We start from the raw sequence: 20,610 nt of genomic DNA on the forward strand, positions 1-20,610 counted from the left end.
TATGCATATGAATTAAAATTGCATATTGAACTATGACATCCTTCTGCATTGCCTGAAACCCAAAGATTCACACAATTAGTTGTCATATAATCATATGTTATTGTTGAGCCACACTTGGTTTCGATAATAGTTTAATGTTCTCTACTAATCAGGGCCAACCACATGAAGGTGGAAACACATTTACCCACACCCCCCCCGCCACCTCAACATCTAAATTCCCTCTTAACATCTAAAATCTTTAAGAAAGGATCAATCTTTAAAGTACCTAGAATGTCCTCATTCCTTCTGCTACTCTCAGGGGAAGTCCATCTTCATTGCGCATGGACAATTCATCATATGGGTACATCTAGGAATGTCCTCATTGCCTCGTGCATAAAACAAATCCAATATTAAAAAATGCCCCCTAAGAAATAATAGTTCAAGTGAAATAAACACATGAAAAATGAGAGAGAGAAAGAGGAATCTACTTACCAATAGGCATTGCCATCGCATTTGTGGCCATGCTACCTGTTGAGTGAGTTTTATTGTTTTTCTTTTGTGCAAGATCTCTTTGTTTATATACATACATACATACATATATAGAGATCACAAGGGCATGATAAAGAAATGTAGCAATCACAAGGGCACATACATACATAAATACATACATGCATACATGTATTTATGTATGTATATATATAGATATATTTTTTAAACTGCTGAGAGACTTACCTCAAAATCCTTAACAAAAATAATGCAAACTAGGAAAAATCAACAAAGTTCACAAGAAATTTTAGAAAAACATATCATAGTAGGTATTTTTAGAAAGAAACAAGGCATAACCTAGTTAAATGGGTCTAGTTGTTGAATTGTTGGGTTGATATATACGCATATTTAATTGGATTATGGCTTCTATACGGGAAGTCCATCTTCATTGCTCACAAGCAATTCATCACACAGGTGCATCCAGGAATGTCCTCATCACCTCCTACATAAAGTGAATCCAATATTAGTAAATGGCCCCTAAGAAATAATAGTTCAAGTGAAATAAACACATGAAAAATGAGAGAGCGAAAGAGGAATCTACTTACCAATCTAGGTGTTGTTATTACATATGTGGCCATGCTACCTATTGAGTGAGTTTTATTGTTTTTATGTTGTGCTAAGATCTCTCTATTTATATACATACAAATGGGAAATTATTATACAAGATCTCTATAGTGATGCCCAAATTAACTTCAATACCTAGTTAATTAGCAAGTAGACCAATTTATTTGGGTTATGGCTTGAGCATGTGTTATTTCCAATTATCATATGGTTTCAATGTTAGAGGCAACATTTTAGAAAAAGTGGTTGTAGGTTTTGTATCATTGGCTTGATTTTAAAGAAGTAACAAACTGGTTTTTAGGGTGGAAAGGACTATTTCATCCCGAGCTTCTTGCTAATGAGAGGATAAGAAGTCAGCTAAATGTAGCCCTTGAAATGATAAATCAAGTTGTAGAGGGTACAACTGTTGAAAAACATGGGTCTAGAGAGAATGCAAGCTAACTTAAGGTGACATAGAAGCTCCAATTTGAGACACTTTAGCAAAAACAAACAAAAGTGGCATATGCTCAACAACAAGCCTCAGCTTCCATGGGTAGTGGGATTTAGCTAAATAATTCCAGGGGTGCACCTCAATTGAGTTTGAAGGAAGTGATTGTAATATATGCACAAGAACATGACATCCAATTTTTCCCTATAGTGGGACACACACATGATGGTCTTTAAGTTTATGGCTTTGGAACTCTCAGTATCTATCTAGATTCTGTAAATCAACAAGTGCTTGCATAATCTAGAGATAGATGGGTGATTACATCATTGGAGCAGCTAATTGAGATGCATTATAATCAAACTAGAAGAAATCATTTATAAAAAAAACATATAATTAAGAGGAAACTTGAAAACTTGAATGTTGAAATGCTGAAATCAAAGCTATCAATGATCAAACACATATGCTAGAGTTACAAAACAATGTGAAGTTTGTTTTAGATATAAAAAAAGAAAAAAGAAAACATGACAAAAGTCATTCCCAATTTTATATTCACAACTCAAATGCTCTCCCATGGTCTGAGCTAAAACCCTCATTACTCCATCCAAAATAAAGGAATAAAATACGATTATGTCCCCAATGGAGAATTGAAATGCAATTTTTTCGGATTCCACTTAGCATTGTGTCGATAAATTCAAGAAATTCTACTACCATGCAAATTAGCTTACATTGATTCCAAAGATTAGGCCCTAACAACAACTGAAAGGTAAACTTTTGTCAAAGAATGTGGTGAAAACAAACAAGAGTACATATTTAGAATAAACATATTGGCAACAATGAAGAAACATTTAGTAGAAATTGCTTCTTCAACTCCTTACACTCAACTCATCACTGGAGTTGTTCTTCTAGCAGTGAGAATATCTGCTACAAATTCCTGGGAGCCAAGGGACCCTGAACCTATGCTACATTTTTTGGAGACATGGGAGAAGTTACTATCGGCTTCACTACTTCATAACATTTTGGACCATATAGTGATGCCCAAATTAACAACAATAATAGATAAGTGGCATGCAGAGATCACAAGGGCATGACAACAAATTCCTAGATCTCAACATGATATATACATACATACATACATATAAATACATACATACATATACATAAATACATACATACATATACATGTATGTATATATGCATGTATACAGGGAGATCTTTTCTAAGGTGCTTATTAGATATTAGCTACACAAGAAAAAAATTGATCCAACAACATACATACTCTAGAATCCAAATGATTAAAAAATAAAACTCACTCAAACCATGCACGAGATCTTGCACAAAAATAATGTTGATTGTTCCTTTTATTATACCTAATTTGATGACAATTCTATAGGAATTTGTAATCAACCCAAGCAATCAGCAACTAGACCCATTTAATTGGGTTATGACTTGTATATATACATATATTTAAATGGGTTATGGCTTTTGCAAGGGAATGCACCTTGTGATTATGGCATTTACATAGAAGCAAAACTTGCTTCTTCAAAAACTTGCTTCTTCAACTCCTTACACTCAACTCTTAATTGAATTTATTCTTCTAGTAGTGAGAATAGCTACTACAAATTCCTAGGAGCCAAGGGACCCTAAACCTATGCTATGTTTTATGGAGACATGGGAGAAAATACTACCAACTTCAGTAATTCATAATATTCTAGATCATATAGTAATGCCCAAATTAACAAAAACAATAGATACTTGGGATGTAGAGATCACAAGGGCATGACAACAAAATCCTAGATCTCTAATGATACATACATACATACATATATACATATACATACATACATACATACATACATACAATTAGCTCTAGTACTTCATTACATTTTGGATCATATAGTGATGCCCAAATTAACAACAACATTAGATACTTGGGATCCTCACATGGAGAGTGTGCCAATACATGTATGGTTACATCCTTGGCTTCCATTGTTGAGCTAGTGTATAGAGCCTTTATATCCAACTATTCGTTATAAATTGGGGAATACACTTCATGCCTGACATTCAAGTGATGCTACTGCATATGCAATCTTATCACCTTGGAAAACTGTATTTGATCCTGCCAGCTGGGAACAACTAATTGTTCATTTTATTGTACCTAATTTGATGACAATCCTACAAGAATTTGTAATCAACCTAGCTAATCAGAAACTAGATAAAATTAGTAGTAGTAGTACATATTTGGGATCCTCACAGGGAGAGTGTGCTAATACATTTCAAAACTCATAGAATTTAAATCAAGTTATTTATCTACAATTCTTTTAAACCTTTAATAAGATAGGCATAAAATACCAAGTCTGCCAGATCTGGACATTCTAGTTAAACTTACTAGCAAACATAGAACAAATAATAACATAGTCCACTAAGTTTCCCAACTGTTCCTACATTGTTAATATCCTATCTTAGCTAATTTTCTTGAATCTAATTGAAGTCAAATTGGAATTTCAAAAACTCATATTTCTTGAGCACATAGAAAATGTAGTTATAATTAAGAGTTGTAGACAAGTAAACATATTTCAAACCCCATTGGAACAGAAAGAAATTAGTAAATAAATATACTCTTTAAAAAGATGAACAAATTTGCCCTTAACTAAATTAGATATATTCTAGGATTTCTATACGATATTTCAGCTAGATTTTCTCGTTAGAAATCATGGCATTTGGAAAAAAACATTTATTTAAAATAAAAGTTTTTATTAGCCAAAACCAAATAAAAATCACCTCAATTAGATATATTCTAGGATTTCTATTAAATAAAGAAACATGTCTTATCACAAGACACATGTCTTATCACCTACTTGATTAGTTTGGAATTTTGTTCTCACCAAAAATCATAAAATGTAAGAACAAATGTAAAAAGATGATTATCGTGCACAATCTTTTTTTTTTAAAATCTCTTTTGGCACAATCGTTCTTATAATTTTTTGGCTCAATCTCCCATTGGTCAGTATGCCTTTTGAAAAATTATTCTTGGATTGTGAGTCAGGAAAAAGAGAAATATCAAACTTGAAAAAGATGTACATAAATGCAATTAATGTTTAAACTTTAATTTTATAAACTTACAAAGAGAACCATAAAATTATAAGAAACTATTTTGGTTTGTACTATTTGAAAATTATAGTTACAAGTGATAAAGTTATATACCTTTGATTTAGAGAGCGCAAATAATGGAAATGAAGTATTGCCGAAGGTGCAAGCTCAACTGTTTCCCCCTGCCCCCAAACATGTGGATGACATTGTTAAGTAGAGAATAATTACATACATACATACATACATGGTTAAGTGCTACCTAACTATGTCCAAGGTGTCTACACACTAGAGACATACTTTGCCTACCAACTTGCCTACATTACCATATCGACAATATCAAGACCCTTGAACTACTCACTCTAACAAATATGTAGTCTTGGTTCCTAATTATCTTGATGTATTTGTATTCCTATAACCACTAGTGACTTTGCTCACCTAATACAACTCTTCGTAATCATACACCCACTTGGGCGAATCAGGCAGTTTTCTATAATTAAAATATTGTAATACCTCGGTGCAACCTTTGTGTTATAGCTTATAGTTAATGTAAGATTAACCTATATACATCTTAACTCACTCCTTATATATTTATGTTTAAAATCTTGTGACAATACTTGTGGCCATGCTACCTATTGAGTGAGTTTTATTGTTTTTCGATTGTGCCAAGATCTCTCTGTTTATATACATACATACATACATATACACACACATATATACATATACATATGTATAAATATGTATATACATACATATATACATATACAAAGATCACAAAGGCACAACAACAAGATGCAGAGATCACACAGGCATGATAACAAAATGAAGGAATCACAAGGGCACGACAACAAAATCCTAGATTTCCACTGATCTCCACAATCCACAAGATCTCTATATATACATGCACACACACACACACACACACACACACACACACACACACACACACACACACACACACACACACACACACACACACACACACACACACACACACACACACACACACACACACACACACACACACACACACACACACGCATGCATGCATGCGCGCGCACACACACACACACAATCTGCATATGCAATTTTATCACCTTGGAAAACTGTATTTGATCCTGCTAGCTAGGAACAACTTATTGTTCATTTTATTGTACCTAGTATGATGTCAATTCTATAGGAATTTGTAATCAACCCAACTAATCAGAAACTAGACCAATTTAACTAGGTTATGGATTGTTTCTTTCTACAAATATCTTCTATAATATGTTTTTCTAAAATTTCTTGCCCTTTTTTTTGGTCTGCATTATTTTTGTGCAAGATCTTGAGCTAAGTTAATAAGCACGAGTTGAGTGATTTTTATTGTTTTATTATTTGGATTCTAGATCATGGGATTTGTTTTACCATTGTCTTTGTTCTTGTCCTAATTTTAATGAAGTAACAAAGTGCTTTTAGGGTGGAAAGGACTATATAATGAAGAGAAAAGTTGAAATGAAAGCTATCAAGGATCAAACACCTCTAGCAAAGTTACAACACAATGAGAAATTTATTTTAGATATAAATTAAAAAAAAAATCCAAGACATAAATCATTTCCCATTTTTTTTTTTATTGTGGAGAGATGCATGTGAAAGAGGTTGGAGAGCTCTGAATGTTGGTGGATATTTCATTGTTGTGCCCTTGTGATTGCTACATTTTGTTGTCATGCCCTTATGATTTCTGCATTTCATTTTCGTGCCCTTCATGAAGATCAGTGGGGATCTAGGATTTCGTTGTTGTTCCCTTATAATCTTTGCATTTCGTTATTGTGTCCTTGTGATCTATGTACCCTTTCTTTATGATTTCATTTTCATATTGTGCCCTTGTGATCTATGTGCCTTTTGTAGCACTACAACATTTGGGGTCAAATTGTGATGGCAGTGTAGTTTGTGGTGTTCATGCCCAAATGTAGTAGTGCTTGCTTTTTGATTTTCATCAAGGGGAGAAAAGGTACCTATGTAAATGTTCTTTTCTTTTCCTTCTAAACATGTATCTCTTTATATTTCCTCCAATAGGTGATTAAAGAAGCTTCTCTTTATGTATATGTACATTTGTATATATACAAATACATATGTATATATGTATATAGACATACAAACATACATATATAGAGATCACAAAGGCAGGGCAACAAAATGTAAAGATACATACTGTAGATGCTTAAAAACATCCCAAATACTGTATTAGTTCATCTAATATTTCCTTTGACATTATGATTAATTAATAAATTATTAATTATATTTTTCATGTTCTTCTACTTATTCAATTAAATTTATTTAATTATATAGGTTCGTTTCCCTAATATATTTAAATTTAATTTGAATGCATCCCCTCTAATGTATTAAATTGATTTAATACATAGTGCTCCATAAATCCCCTTTTAAATAAATTCTAATTTATTCAATTCCCTCCACTTTATTAAATTCTTTAATCCTATGGTTAAGTTAAATTTTATTTAATTTAATCCTAATCTCATCCTAAAACCTAGTCTACACCCATCACTCTCATCCTTTTAAGCCTATCCATTAATTAATCCCACTTTATTATCCTAAACCTCTTTTAATCATCTCTTTAACAACTAAGTGGTTGCTTACACATGTGTTACTAGTACATTTGAGACCATTTTTTGACCATTATTGGTCAAAATTTTGGCCTAGTTTTCGACCAAACTTTGACCAAATTCGACCAACCCATTGGTCGGAAATTTTTTGGTCAAAATTTTGACCAACCTATTGGTTGGTTGAAATTTTGACCAATACGTTGGTCAAAAAACTTCCATAGCCATGGTGCAAGTTCTGCCAGGGATTGGTCAAAATTTTGACCATTGAAGGTAGAAAATTTTGACCAATGAAGTTAAAAATTTTGACCAATGAAGAAAGAAAATTTCGACCAATAAAGGTAGAAATTTCGACCAATGAAGGTAGAAAATTTGACCAATAAAGGTAGAAATTTCGACCAATGAAGGTAGAAATTTTGACCAATGAAGGTAAAAAATTTTGACCAATGAAGGTAGAAATTTCGACCACTGAAGGTCGAAATTTCTACCAACCCCTAGGTGTAAATTTTTTTTTAGGCATTCTATAAAATAGTTCACATGCCCTACGTATGATATGACATTTTGCATGCATCCTGCACTCTCTCATCTGGCTGATGATGGATTACGAAGAGTGATCTAAAACGATGATGCTAAAAAACAAAGACAATCAAATCCAAAACAAACTTGCATTACAAATGGATTGTGGAAATCTGATATTGTTAATTTTGCATGCATGTCTACTAGGACGATCACAACTTATTGTGATTGTCTTGGTAGACATGCATGCAAAATTAACAATATTAGATTTCCACAATCCATTTGTAATGCAAGTTTGTTTTGGATTTGATTATGTGTGTTTTTTAGCATCATCGTTTCAGATCACTCTTCGTAATCCATCACCAGTCAGATGAGAGAGTGCAGGATGCATGCAAAATGTCATATCATACGCAAGGCATGTGAACTATTTTATAGAATGCCTGAAAAAAATCAACAGTAACTAATCAAACTGTCGTAAACACCGACAGTAACTAATATGCTTCTTCATTAATATGCCCAATACAATAGGAAAACTTGGCAACTATGCACAAAAAGTTATACGCTAAAAGGAAATCATTTAGGAGATACAGAATTTGAACAACCATATGTTAAGATTCTACAATTTGTATCACTTGCCTGAGTCTAGTAGTTGAGAATAAGTTCGTCATCCTCCCTACAGTATGTTCTAGTGCTCTACACATCCACAAAAGTTCCAGTGTCTCAAATTTGTAGAATATGAATTGTTTGGTAGTGAATGGACATGATTGAAAATAAATCATCATATAAAAAGACTCCCATGTGAAGCATGAATAGCAAAGGAAATGAATATGGGTGATAGGGAAGATAATTCAATAATAGAGGCTGTTAACTTTAGTTATAGTCATGATATGGGAAATGCACAACTACCTCCTGGATTCATGTGCCATCCCACTGATGAAGAGCTCATAACACATTATCTCATTAGGAAGGTTTTAGACAATAATTTCATAGGCCTCAACAAGTGTGAGCCTCAGGGAGAGTTCAATTCCCTCCTTTATTATTCACTATGCGTATAATCCCACACACCCATTTGATCTTGAATGATGATATGTATTGAATGCTGAGTGTTTGTGCTGAGTGCTCTAAAACCATCCATTTCATGCCTTCATCTGTACACAATGTCTTTCTAGTTTCTTTCTACTCGCACGCCCATTTCATTTCATATGATCATCTAAAAATTGTGTCACTCTAAGCTCTCAACTATTTCCTCTTAATTGATCATCTCATAATTGTTGAATGAGAGCTTTTGGATAAGCTATAGGCATCCATCAAAGCATAAAGGATTTTGTTAGAAAGTGTAGATGAAGTAGTAGCATTTGCCTTGGGAGACATGCTTGCAAAATCGAAGCATAGATAAGTCATGTGAACTGTTTGACATGATGCCTGAACGTAATGTGGTCATCAAAAGCCATGGTTGCTGGATATGCACAAAATAGATATATTAAGAGATTATATATTTTTAAGTTGCAACGGCCCTGGTAGACATGCATGCAAAATGTGGAATCCTAGACAAATAGTTCAATTGAATCCTCCTCCTGGAGGAAGGCTACAACAAATACATAGTTCAATTGAACCGTCTATAGCTACCATCAAGATCAGCATTTTGAACAATCCATCAGGATCCTAAATTTCCACCCGCACATTAATGAGGCTTGGCTCAAGCACTTATTTTGGTGTTTGAACATAACCAATGCAGGTAATAAGTAGAAAGTTCTATATTAGAGTTCAACTCTGGCAATTCAAATACTGTTTACTTCATGAAGAATTATCAAGACTTGTCCTTGAAAAGTTGATATCAATTTTTATTAAATGCAGTGATCAATTCCATCAAAGCTAAGACACAATGTCAAAAATCTCATGCCAAGCAGATATTGGTACTGATCAAACAACTAGAAAGAAGGAGAAAGGGCAACATCATGCCTTGTCAAGATGCCACTATCACTTTTCATTGATGATCTCAGAGGATCTATCAACAAAAAATGAACTCAACTTGCCTCTATTCAAAATGCTTTCAAGCTTAATAGGATAGAATTTGGGCACACGTAGACAAGGAGATGGAAGATATGGAGTGGTTGGGTTCAATTTTTTAATCCTGCCTACAAGCCTAATAGAAATAAACTATCTTGAAATAAGGAAAATAATCTTAGAAATTAATGCTAGAGAAAAAGAAAATTGCACCAAACTTCAACATCATAAGTTTCTTAGTAACTTACACATTCTCCCACATGCCATAATAAAAAAAATACTTTGTTACATAAACTCACAAGACACTTTTGCATATCATGATCACACAAGCTAGAAGGAAAATAAGTCAAGTCTACTTACTCGAATTTTGTTCACATCTAAATGGCTGATAGCAAAATGAGTCTTTATATGCTAGTGTGACTTCTGACTAATGTTCCATATTGTAGTAACAGTAAATTTGCAATTCAAAATATGCACAGCCTCCTGGTCATCCCCTCTAACAATAGTTGGTGACCACCAACCAACATGCTAACAAACATAAAATTAAGATATATATATAGAAATAAGTGTTTGAAAATAATCTGAATAAAATGGAAATCAAATTATACCTCTACCAACATGATAAAGAGAAGCATACAGTTCACTATCTTTTCAAGTTCAACATCTTTTGAGATTTTGTACATAAATGCAACTATTTTATGTACTATTGAAGCATGTAATGACATATTACCAACCTCAATAGTTCTAGAAACTTCATACCCATCAATCTTGGTTTTTATCCATTCATTCGCAACAAATGACTGGGTTATATGGAGCATTATGCTTGACATATAGTTGCTAAAAATCTACAATCAAAAGAGCTCCGTAAATATTAAAATTTAAGATATAATAAATAAAAAATCTAATGAAGAAGGTGTGTGCGATATGTCCAAAATATAAAAGATAACATGGACATGAAAGTTTCCACAACAACTTGATGGAGAATAATATCAACACTAGGAATGGGTGTTAGCTAGGCCCATGCATCTTATTTTGCAAACCTATTTGTATGCAATTTGGTGATTCCATCAGCTGTTTACACTTTTAGTATCGAAAGCCTGATTTGTGTGAGGAGTTTAGATGAAATCCTTATTTACCTTCATCACCATTTTCACCTCTATTCTATAGTTTGTTTATTCCATTATATACCATCCCTATGCAAGAAAAAACACTTGTGAATATAATTTAGTGGTCAGAATCCACCTTAATGAAGGCTGCACCCAAGATTTTCAAAGCAGATTCAGGTGCTGAGAATGAAAAATCACTAAAACATAGCTATTTAGGAGCTTGGAAAACCTTAGGAACAGTCCATTACAGCTTGCAAGACTAGACATGACCACCTTCATGCTCACATCTAAGGTTTATCAGGCCAAAAAAAGTAGGAAGAGTCGTATTAGACCATGAAACTCCTCTTAGAATCAAGTTTAAGAGTGCAACAATCTAATGTCTCCCCATCATGTGTTGGAGAGCAACTAGGGCTTTTTGGCTTTTTGGCCAATTGTGTGTAAAAGTGCTTCAAGTTTGCTACAAGACTCCTACTATCTTCCCCTAACTTATTCCAACACAAACAAACTATTTTTAAAGTTCTAGGTCTTCATTTCATTGGTAAACACAACTTGCTGTCCTACTAGGCCTAATTTGCAATTAAGTCTCCAGTGAGCATTTTTTTTTCCTCCCAGATGTCCCAAAAGACTCTCATAATCACATATTCTAATACCCAGTTGGCTATATTTCAACATATCTCAAAATTAGATATTGGTGTTTTGGACCAACTGTCCCCAATAGATGACTGTCACTAGTTTTTGGCCTATTTAACCCCACTTTTATAGAACAAGTGTGGGACATATGTGGCTTCTAGCCCTCAAGATTTCAACAGTGTTGTTGTTTAACCCTAATCAAAAGAAATTACAACCAATTTAGTCTCATATACCCTGTAACTATGAAAGCCCCAAATTTCTCTTGCAAACCCTCATCTAATTAGGGCTTGCTCATTATATGACTCTCCAATGAAGTTTCAACTAAATAAAATATGTTTCAGCATTAGATTAACATAATAAACTTATCCCAATCATAAAAACATAATGTTATTTAGGCAGATTGCTCACTACTGTAACCAAACCTCATAATTAGTGTTCCTTCAATCATAACAAGTATGGTGATCACCTTGCATAGTTTGTATTTTTGCATTCTAGTGGTTAGGATAGTATGATACATGTTAGTTTGAGACCATCCTATGAGGGTTAGGGAATCACCTTGCATAGTTAGTCTTTCTGCATTCTAATGGTTAGGATAGTATGATACATGTTAGTTTGAGACCATCCTATGAGGGTTAGGGTATTTGCTTTCATAGAATGGTCATTTATAGTTAGTCTTGCTGAAAATAACAATGAAGCAGAGACTTTCATGGCTTTGAAGGGTTTAAGAGAAGTTGTAGCTTTCTGATGTGAAGTATAGACCAAGGGTGACTCCCTTGTTATTTTTGTAAAATTAGCATTTTGAACAATCCATGGATATTGTAAGAGCTTGTGTAAATGCAACCTCTTTGAGGAATCTTTCTGCAGTAGCTACGTAACCATGATAAAGTGTTACCATGATAACTAAAAATTTATATAAGTAGTGAGACAAACATATCTAACAAAATTGTCTTCAGAATATCAAGGCAACATATAGTAACTTGAGATATTAGATCTTTAGCTGCAAAAAGATTCCTGAAACAAAAAAAAAAAACAAAAAAATAAAATAAAAAATAAAATAAAATAATATATATATATATATACTAAGAACTGAAACATAGTATGGCTTCTTAGACCTTTTGTAAGTGTCTAAATGCTCATTTGCTTCAAAAGGAGGAACCCCATAAAGAAACTCATAACACAAGATCCCCAAACTCCATATGTCTACCCCAAAATAAAGCCTAGTTTTTTAAAGTTACTTTAACCTCTAAATGGTCTCGAGTTTTGGTGTATATACGAAAGAGTGGGTGAGAGGGTGCATCCTTGCTTCACCCTGATGTCATAGTTTGTAAGCACTGACCATTTGTTATAGCACTTTATTTGGCATTACCTTTTTGTACAGCTGCAACATTTCAAAACTTAGAGAGATGACAGTTGTTATTTAAGAATCCTCTTAAATTCACTCTTGAAACAGAGTTTCAAATGCTTAACTAAAGTCAAATAAACAAAAATTGACATCATTTTGTTTTGTTGTGACAACAATAGTTTTGAAAAGTGGGTGCAATTTTGGAACATGAACTTGATTCATTTGGCACAAGTTTGAAATGTGTATTGTCAAAAATCAACTAACTAGAATAACAAAGCTTTATTGTGCCTTCCATATATGTAATTATCTATTATGGATGCAATAGGTGATAATGCAGTACATGGTAACAATCCTATTTTCCAAGTGTGATTAAGTTAAGGTGTACTTAGTTGTTGCAAAGCATGGTCACGACTAGAAGTGAGTTTGGCTATCCTTTTGTCATGAATGTGCGTCCCCAGTCAATGTTGAATATGTATCTTGGTTAGTTCCCATTCCAGAAATGGAGAGATTCAATTGAGGTTGGCAAAAATCTCAGAGGAATGTGGCCTGTAGATATGCAATGAATGTGGGATATGCAGTGAATGGATATATTAAATATCCGTTCTTCAAACTTGTAAAAAAATTGGAATTGGTAATGGTAGCTGTAAGGAAACTTTTCACTACTTCTTTAGCCTACTTCTAAGTTGTGGTAAAATGGAACCTTGGGAATGTAGGGCCCATTTGCCGTTGCACCAAAAGCCGTGACTGTTAGTGAACATGGAACACCACATAATTAACCACCTGTGGGCAGGGGAGCGCGTCACATCACCCAACAATCTCCCCCTCGACGCGCATACCAGGTGCTTATGCGGGTCGGGAAGGCACCGAGGAGATTTGAACCCATGACCAAGCCAAAAGCATGCTCTGATACCAATTGTAGGGCCCATTTGCCATTGCACCAAAAGCCATGATTGTTAGTGAACATGGAACACCACATAATTAACCACCTGTGGGCAGGGGAGCGCGTCGCATCACCCAACAGGGAACATGACATGGACATCAAGCAAAGCATAGAAGTTAATGGTGGAAGTCTCCCTCTCCAACCAACAGAATCCTATCAAATCTGCAACTGTGCATCAAGATGGTCTAGAATGGGAAGATCTTTGTAGAAATTTGGTGCATAAAGAACCTATAGTCAGCTCATATTTAAACCAATATCAAGATTCTAGAATGTCTCCACACAGGACAAAGTGATTCTCCACATCTCAACAAAATTAACATCTAGAATAAATTTTTAAGGTTCAACATTTTTGAAACCTCCAAATATTTTGGAAAAAAATAAAGTTGGTTCATAAATAAATTGCCACATGTTACAAAATGTACTAAAGGAAGTTATTCAAGTTTGGCATAAATAAGGGGTATGTTAAAGGAGACTAGTTAGGCTAAATTATGTGATGAGGAGCCCTTTACTTCTTTGGATCTCCACATTGCTAATCACTTGGATCAATGCTTTTCTCTTTCTTCACAAAATAGGTTTGGTCCTAGAGTTCAACAAGTCAAGAAGGTGAACCATTTAGGTTAGTGCTCTCCCCTCCCAAATGATTTCCTCAAAATCAATATAGATGGGTTTTCAAGGGGTAATCGATGTCCAAAAAGAATGGGTGGTACTAGTAATGGAAATTTAAGCCCTGTTTAGTTTTTCTTTTCTACTTCCTTAAGCTCTTGGAGGCTAGCCCTGGTGGCTATGCTGATGTACAATTTAATATGTTTGAGAATGAATATGAACCTTTTTGTTAATATGATTCTAGATGTTAAGTATTTAGCTATAGATACACCCTTATGTGTGATCTTTTTTATTAAATCAATATAAAAAGGTGTGGCCCCTCAGGCCACAATTTAAGTGGAAATGAAAAATGTAAAATAAACATAGATATGAGATAAGAAAAATAATAAATAATGCAATAATAACAAAAGCAATAGCCGTTGCTAAAGTCTACCCTTCTAATACTTTGTCACTTGCATGAACTCAAAAGAAGAGATGTTATAAGCCTTGGAAAAGACATAGCTGTTGAACCTAGGAATTCTCATAAAAATTTTCAATGTGGAAATCCTTTCTCATTATGCATCTGAAAAATAAGTCTCGCCAAAGATTTTTCTTAAAATTACAGTCAATGAATTTAAGGCTATAAGAATGAACATGCCTACCAAATATGACACTTTCGGTTTCAACGTTGAAACTAAAAAGCATCAACCTACATTGGACAAAACAATTTAAACAAATTGAAATGGAGCACCCAAATTAGGGATTGCTAAATGTCCTAATCAACTAGTTTTTATGCTCTATAGTAATGACCTGGTATTTATACCAATTATGCTAATGTTTATGGAATATGTATCATAAATATTACCTCAAATCCAATAGATTTTAGAGCTTCTAGACATTGACTTGTGATACAGATGTTAGACAACCCATCCCCAAGTTCAATCTCTGCCTGTCATTTAATAATTATGACACAACAAAAATTAGATATACTAGTTTCTTATGGAAGTACTATGCTTGAACTCTATATGATTCTTTCATAATTTGATACACAGAAAGACTTCATTTGGGTGGGTCCAAACCTTAATCTTTTGGTGTTCTTCATTCTTTGGATCAAAAGAGTTAGTCATACACCACTCATATGCTGCAAATAGTTGACCAGACTTAAGTACTCTTCTTATCTCTTTATAGTAGTCAACCTTACTCACCGGTTACATAAAGTTTGTGAGTATTGAGAATAAGGCATACAAGTGTAGAATACTATAATAACTAAATGAGACACTTATGTCAGCTTCTTAGTTAGTTACAAAAAAACATTTCATGATGAAGCATAAATTGCAGAAATGCAAATTTGTGTATCTTAATCAATGGATAAATTTTGCATACTTACCAAATCTGGGGCATGACAAGTAGCCTCAATTGCATATATTGCATCAAAAGAATCATTTGCAAAAGGCATCTTCATGAAATCTCCCTACAAATCATATATCACAAATCAATTCTCAAAGAAATATACTTTCATGACAAATGTTTAGAGAAAGCAATTAACTAGCAATGAGCAATCTTCAAGCACTTTGATGTTGATGTGTGTATATATCATTTTTTCACCAACGAGAATTAAGTTGACTCTAACCTCTAATCTGTGATGAAACTAGTACATTAATAGTCTCTACATTTAACCATAGGAGAAATTGTTTACCTTTACAAAGTCACAGGTTCTATCGACTCCATAGAGCTTGTTCAGTTCCTAAAAATGAAAAATTTGAGCAAATTGGCAGGGTGCACCAAATATTGAATGGTTAGACAATAGAACCGCTTTATTTTCCAGCACATTCTAGTCAATATAAGGTTGTACGTGCATATATATCACATTATTAACATTACATGGTAGATATACATTTAAGGAAAAAAGGAAGACATTTTCAATTGATAATTAAATCAAAAGCATGTATTTCACAGTATTATGTGTCCAAATAAGACTATTTTTAAGGGTAACTTACTATTCCACTTGCTATTTGGTAAGCATTATTGTTTAGGCCTGTTATTGAAGTGCAACTATAGACAAAGTCACATGACAAAGGTTATATAATTCTCCAATCAGAGTAAAAATGGTTTGCATGCTATTAAGAAAATTAACCATTATGTATGTAAGTTTTATCCAATGAATATCTAACAGTAACTACTAAAAATAAAGGCACATAATAACTTGTTAAAGAAACAAAGGGGTGAGGCTAGGATTTTAGTACTATATTGTTGTCAGTCTAATGATTATGTAGTGTACTTTTTATGATTTCTCTTCCTTATTTTTTTTTGTCCTATAAAGAAAAACTTTGTATGTTAAATTTGTGTGATTTGCACAAGATGTCCAAAAGTCCAATGTTGCACTGTCCATATATTTCTATTCTACAATGTTGGAAAAAAAGCCCCACTTAGACTGACAATGAATTGACCAAAAGGGGTCAGTAGTTCAATTGGTAGAGCACTCTAGCAGCAAATGGAAGGTTTTAGGTTTGAGTCATAATTGGTCTATATGAGTTGTAGCTCAACAAATGGTATTAGAACCAAGATAGGAGCCCCAAGCACTTGATGTGTGGCTTTAGAGGTGTGTTGAATGTAAACCACATCCCATTCTGATAATGGATTGGTCATGAAGGGACCAATAGCTTAGCTGATATAGCACTTGAACAACAAATTAGAACCCTTAGGTATGAGGCTAGTTGGTTTGTATGAGCTGTAGCTCAACATCAAGCAAAAGGGAGCAAAGAGTCCAAAAACCCAATAGCAAGTTCATGCAACATTAAAGCTAGATCCTTACACACATTTGCAATTTCAAAAATTGCAAGAAGACTCTTAAATCCCAAGTGATACATGTAAGCAAAGAATTTGTTAAATGTGTGAGGTAGTCACTGAACCATTAATCATCTCTTCATAATTGAGAAGTAAAAACCATTTCTATAAGAGATGAGAAAAGGCTCTGTTTCTGTTGTAACAATTAATAAAGATATTGTTTTTGTAGCAATACATTGGTGAACCATGTAATTCAATATTTTCACACAAAATTTTATGTGTTCTATGGTTTCTTAGTTCTCCTCCTATTTTTTGGTTTTTAAAATCACTCAACTATTGGTTTTAAAGTTGAATGAATTTGAATAGAAATGAAGGACATAAGTGAGTGGTGGACTTAAAAAAAATCTTGGACCAGTATTTCAGAAGGTGGAAATTGCAAATGGAAATGTTGTTTAAGAGTTTCAACCCATTCCAGGTTCAAACCCTGGCTGTTTAGGAGTTCCAAACTGCTTAGAAAATGAAGAGTTTGACCTCTGACATAGTTGGTTGAAAGTATCCCAAGGTCTTATAGTTTCCTGAGTGAAATAAATAAGGATGGTTTCCCATGCCCAAAAAAGAAAAGATAAAGAATCAAGGAAATAAATTTTGAATGGCAATACAAAGATTATGTCAATTGCACCAAAAACAACTGAAAAAATAAATAAGAGACCAACTTTCAAAAACAATAAGATAGCCTCCAAGGGGTTCAAATTTATTGTTTGAAGGAGTTTTCATTGTAGATATCTAAGTTAAAAACCCAAAGGGACATCTAATATGGAACTCTAAGTTGTGATTCATGATAATTTCTACTTAGTTTGTGACTCTTGGTCTTCCATATGTATATTCTAGTGTAGTTGCTTGAAAGAAGCTAGTACTAGTCTCTTGTTGTGCTCGAAATTGTATTGGTCTTATATTGATGCTCATATGAATGGAACATTTGTAGACAATTATAACTATAAAAGAAGACAAAAGTGACCAGTCCAGTCACTCAAAGGAAAAAGAAAAAAAAGAGCGACTTTGGGAGAGAATAATGAAACTAATATAGTTGCAATATGGTGGTATTTAAAACAAAAAGAGCTTTACAAACATCAAAAAAGAAAAAACCACTTGCATATATCGAGTATCAAAAATCAAGAGAGCCTAGAGATCTCCAGATGGTTGATGAATAAGACTACTATATAAGAACATCTCTCTTATTACCCCTTAAATTCTAAGATAGAAAACCTAGCAATCAGGCATCTATGATTATTGAGAATAATAATAGCAAATAGATTTAGAGAGAAAAAAAGGTTCCTAATTTAAGCTGGTTTTGGAAATAAGTACCACTCAAAAGGTTTGCAGCATTACTAGATGCCTAAGTCACAAGGTTTGAAATTCATATAATTCAGATGAAGTTTGGAAAGGATAAAAAATTGCTGAAATTTGAACTTCATGGATGAAATTTGACATATCCTATGACTTAGCTACATACCTGGACAATAGCAACATGCAATAATACTCCCCTTAGACCAACAACAATAGAAGTTGTAGCCATTACAACTGGCCTAGTAAGAAACCTGATTGCCATTGCAAATGCTACAATTGAATTCCCAGATGCTATGATTCTAGGTTGCAATGCCATGAACAGTCCTATGATCCAAATAGGAAATTTGAAGCACAATATTAGTAAATCCATTACAATAACTTAAAAGTTATTTTTATGTGACAAACTCACTGAAATCTTAATCCAGTCTTAGATGTTTATAGGGCTTAGCTAAGCCATGCTCTAGGATGTGCAGAATAACTCCTCAAAAAGAGAGATAGAGAAGGATTCAAAACATACCCAAACTGAACATGGCCATACCAAGACTAGCATCGAACAATATTCTTATTGACTGCTCTAGGATGGCAGGCATTTCAACTTTCCATCTGCAAAAATGATTATAAAAACATGAAAACATATCAGAGATGTTTGATATTGATACAAAACAACACAGATTCATTTTTTCATACACCTATATATCATAAAAATCCTTGCACACTTCGAAAAATTGTATTCCCTTTCACTTACTCAAAAGCAATTCACATAAAGATGACATTTGATTAACATGGATCCTAAAATTCACAAGTATAAGGTCATGTGCTCCATCATAGCAGCCTATAGATTTAATTCTATTAACTGAAAGAATTCATTGTTTTGTTTACAATACTCAAAAGTAATATTTTCCCTCATCCACTTAATCCTATACAAAAGGTGATATGGCAGTAGGGGAAGAGACTCAGTAATCATTATGGGTCTAATTATTGTGAGGGTTTTATGATATATACTCTACAATTATCACTTTTAAAAAGTCTAAAAATATGATAATACATGTAGTAATGGTTGATCACATATGTACTAATAGTTGATCATCTTTTAACTTTCTTGGTTGCTGATTCATCCATTCGTGACACAAGTACTATTTTTAAGTGAGCAACTATTGAGGGGTGAACATAATGGGTTTCATGTGAGTGCTGTCACTTTTTGACCACTTTTCATTCCATGGCCTCTATAGAGAGATCCATAAATGCCCAAATGCTGAAATGTTAGCTTTAAGCTCTTCAGTCACCTAAGGAGGTCTATTGAAAAAGTTGGCATAATTTGACTTACGATTTAGGAGATCTAGATGCACAAAGTTAGCTTGGGTGGCTATTGGGTCTCTTCCCCTATAGATAGAACTATATAACATAAACCATAAACAATGGTAACCTTAGCAGCAACAAGAAATTATTACAAAAACTATACAGAGCAATAGGTTATGGCTAGAATAATTGTTAATCAATAGTGGGAAATAAAGTATTCTGATATATTCATGACTCACTTAAGAACAATTTGATACAACACAGTAGTAGTAGAAGCAGGAAATAAACCTGAAGACGATGAGAGACCAAGTGAGCCCTATAAGATTGGAATAAGTATTAGGATTGTGAGTGAGCTTTCTCCACACCATGATAAGAATAAGTTTAGTCATGACACTCGCAGGAGGCATAGTTGTGAATTTGGAGTCATCATGGCCTTTGGGATTAAGCTCGGCTATTCAACTAGAACCAAACTTGGAGATGCTCGCAAGGGGAGGAGGAGATTCCTTGTGATTGATTTCCTCTTGAGGCATTCCTTTGTGTCCAAAACTAAAACATTTGAGTATATATTCTTCATACATTTGGTAGGCCTCATGCAAATCTACATAACCAAATCACCTATCAAGCTGAAGATATTTCACTAAAATCTATCAACCTTACAACAACAAAAAATTGTAGAATGGTTAAGTTTCTATTCACAAGCTTATAAGTTTACTAAAATTCATAGGTTAGTTTTAGAATTGGGGATCATATTTTAGTCTATAACATATCTTGATAATGAAAATATAACTTCTATAAATGTCTCCTCAATTCAGATAAAAAGTTGTGACTACATCATTTGGTGGTACTCAAGAGCTAGCAATAACTGTATTACAAAA

At 33.6% G+C, this 20,610-nt stretch overlaps 1 protein-coding gene across 1 annotated transcript; it reads right to left on the bottom strand.

Moving 5' to 3' along the window:
• Positions 1–15,005: 15,005 nt before the first annotated feature.
• On the bottom strand, positions 15,006–20,142 carry LOC149561549 (putative auxin efflux carrier component 1b). The gene is made up of 6 exons (XM_089827863.1): positions 20,024–20,142; positions 18,957–19,042; positions 18,606–18,763; positions 15,699–15,782; positions 15,177–15,260; positions 15,006–15,020 (listed from the first exon to the last, which is right to left on the bottom strand). Exons 1-6 carry the CDS (start codon positions 20,140–20,142, stop codon positions 15,006–15,008), a joined length of 546 nt encoding a protein of 181 aa, XP_089683989.1.
• Positions 20,143–20,610: the final 468 nt, after the last annotated feature.

The sequence above is a fragment of the Cupressus sempervirens genome, chromosome 4 (assembly GCF_028749045.1).
Source record: "Cupressus sempervirens isolate cs-2001-9-10 chromosome 4, ASM2874904v1, whole genome shotgun sequence".
Taxonomy (NCBI): Eukaryota; Viridiplantae; Streptophyta; class Pinopsida; order Cupressales; family Cupressaceae; genus Cupressus; species Cupressus sempervirens.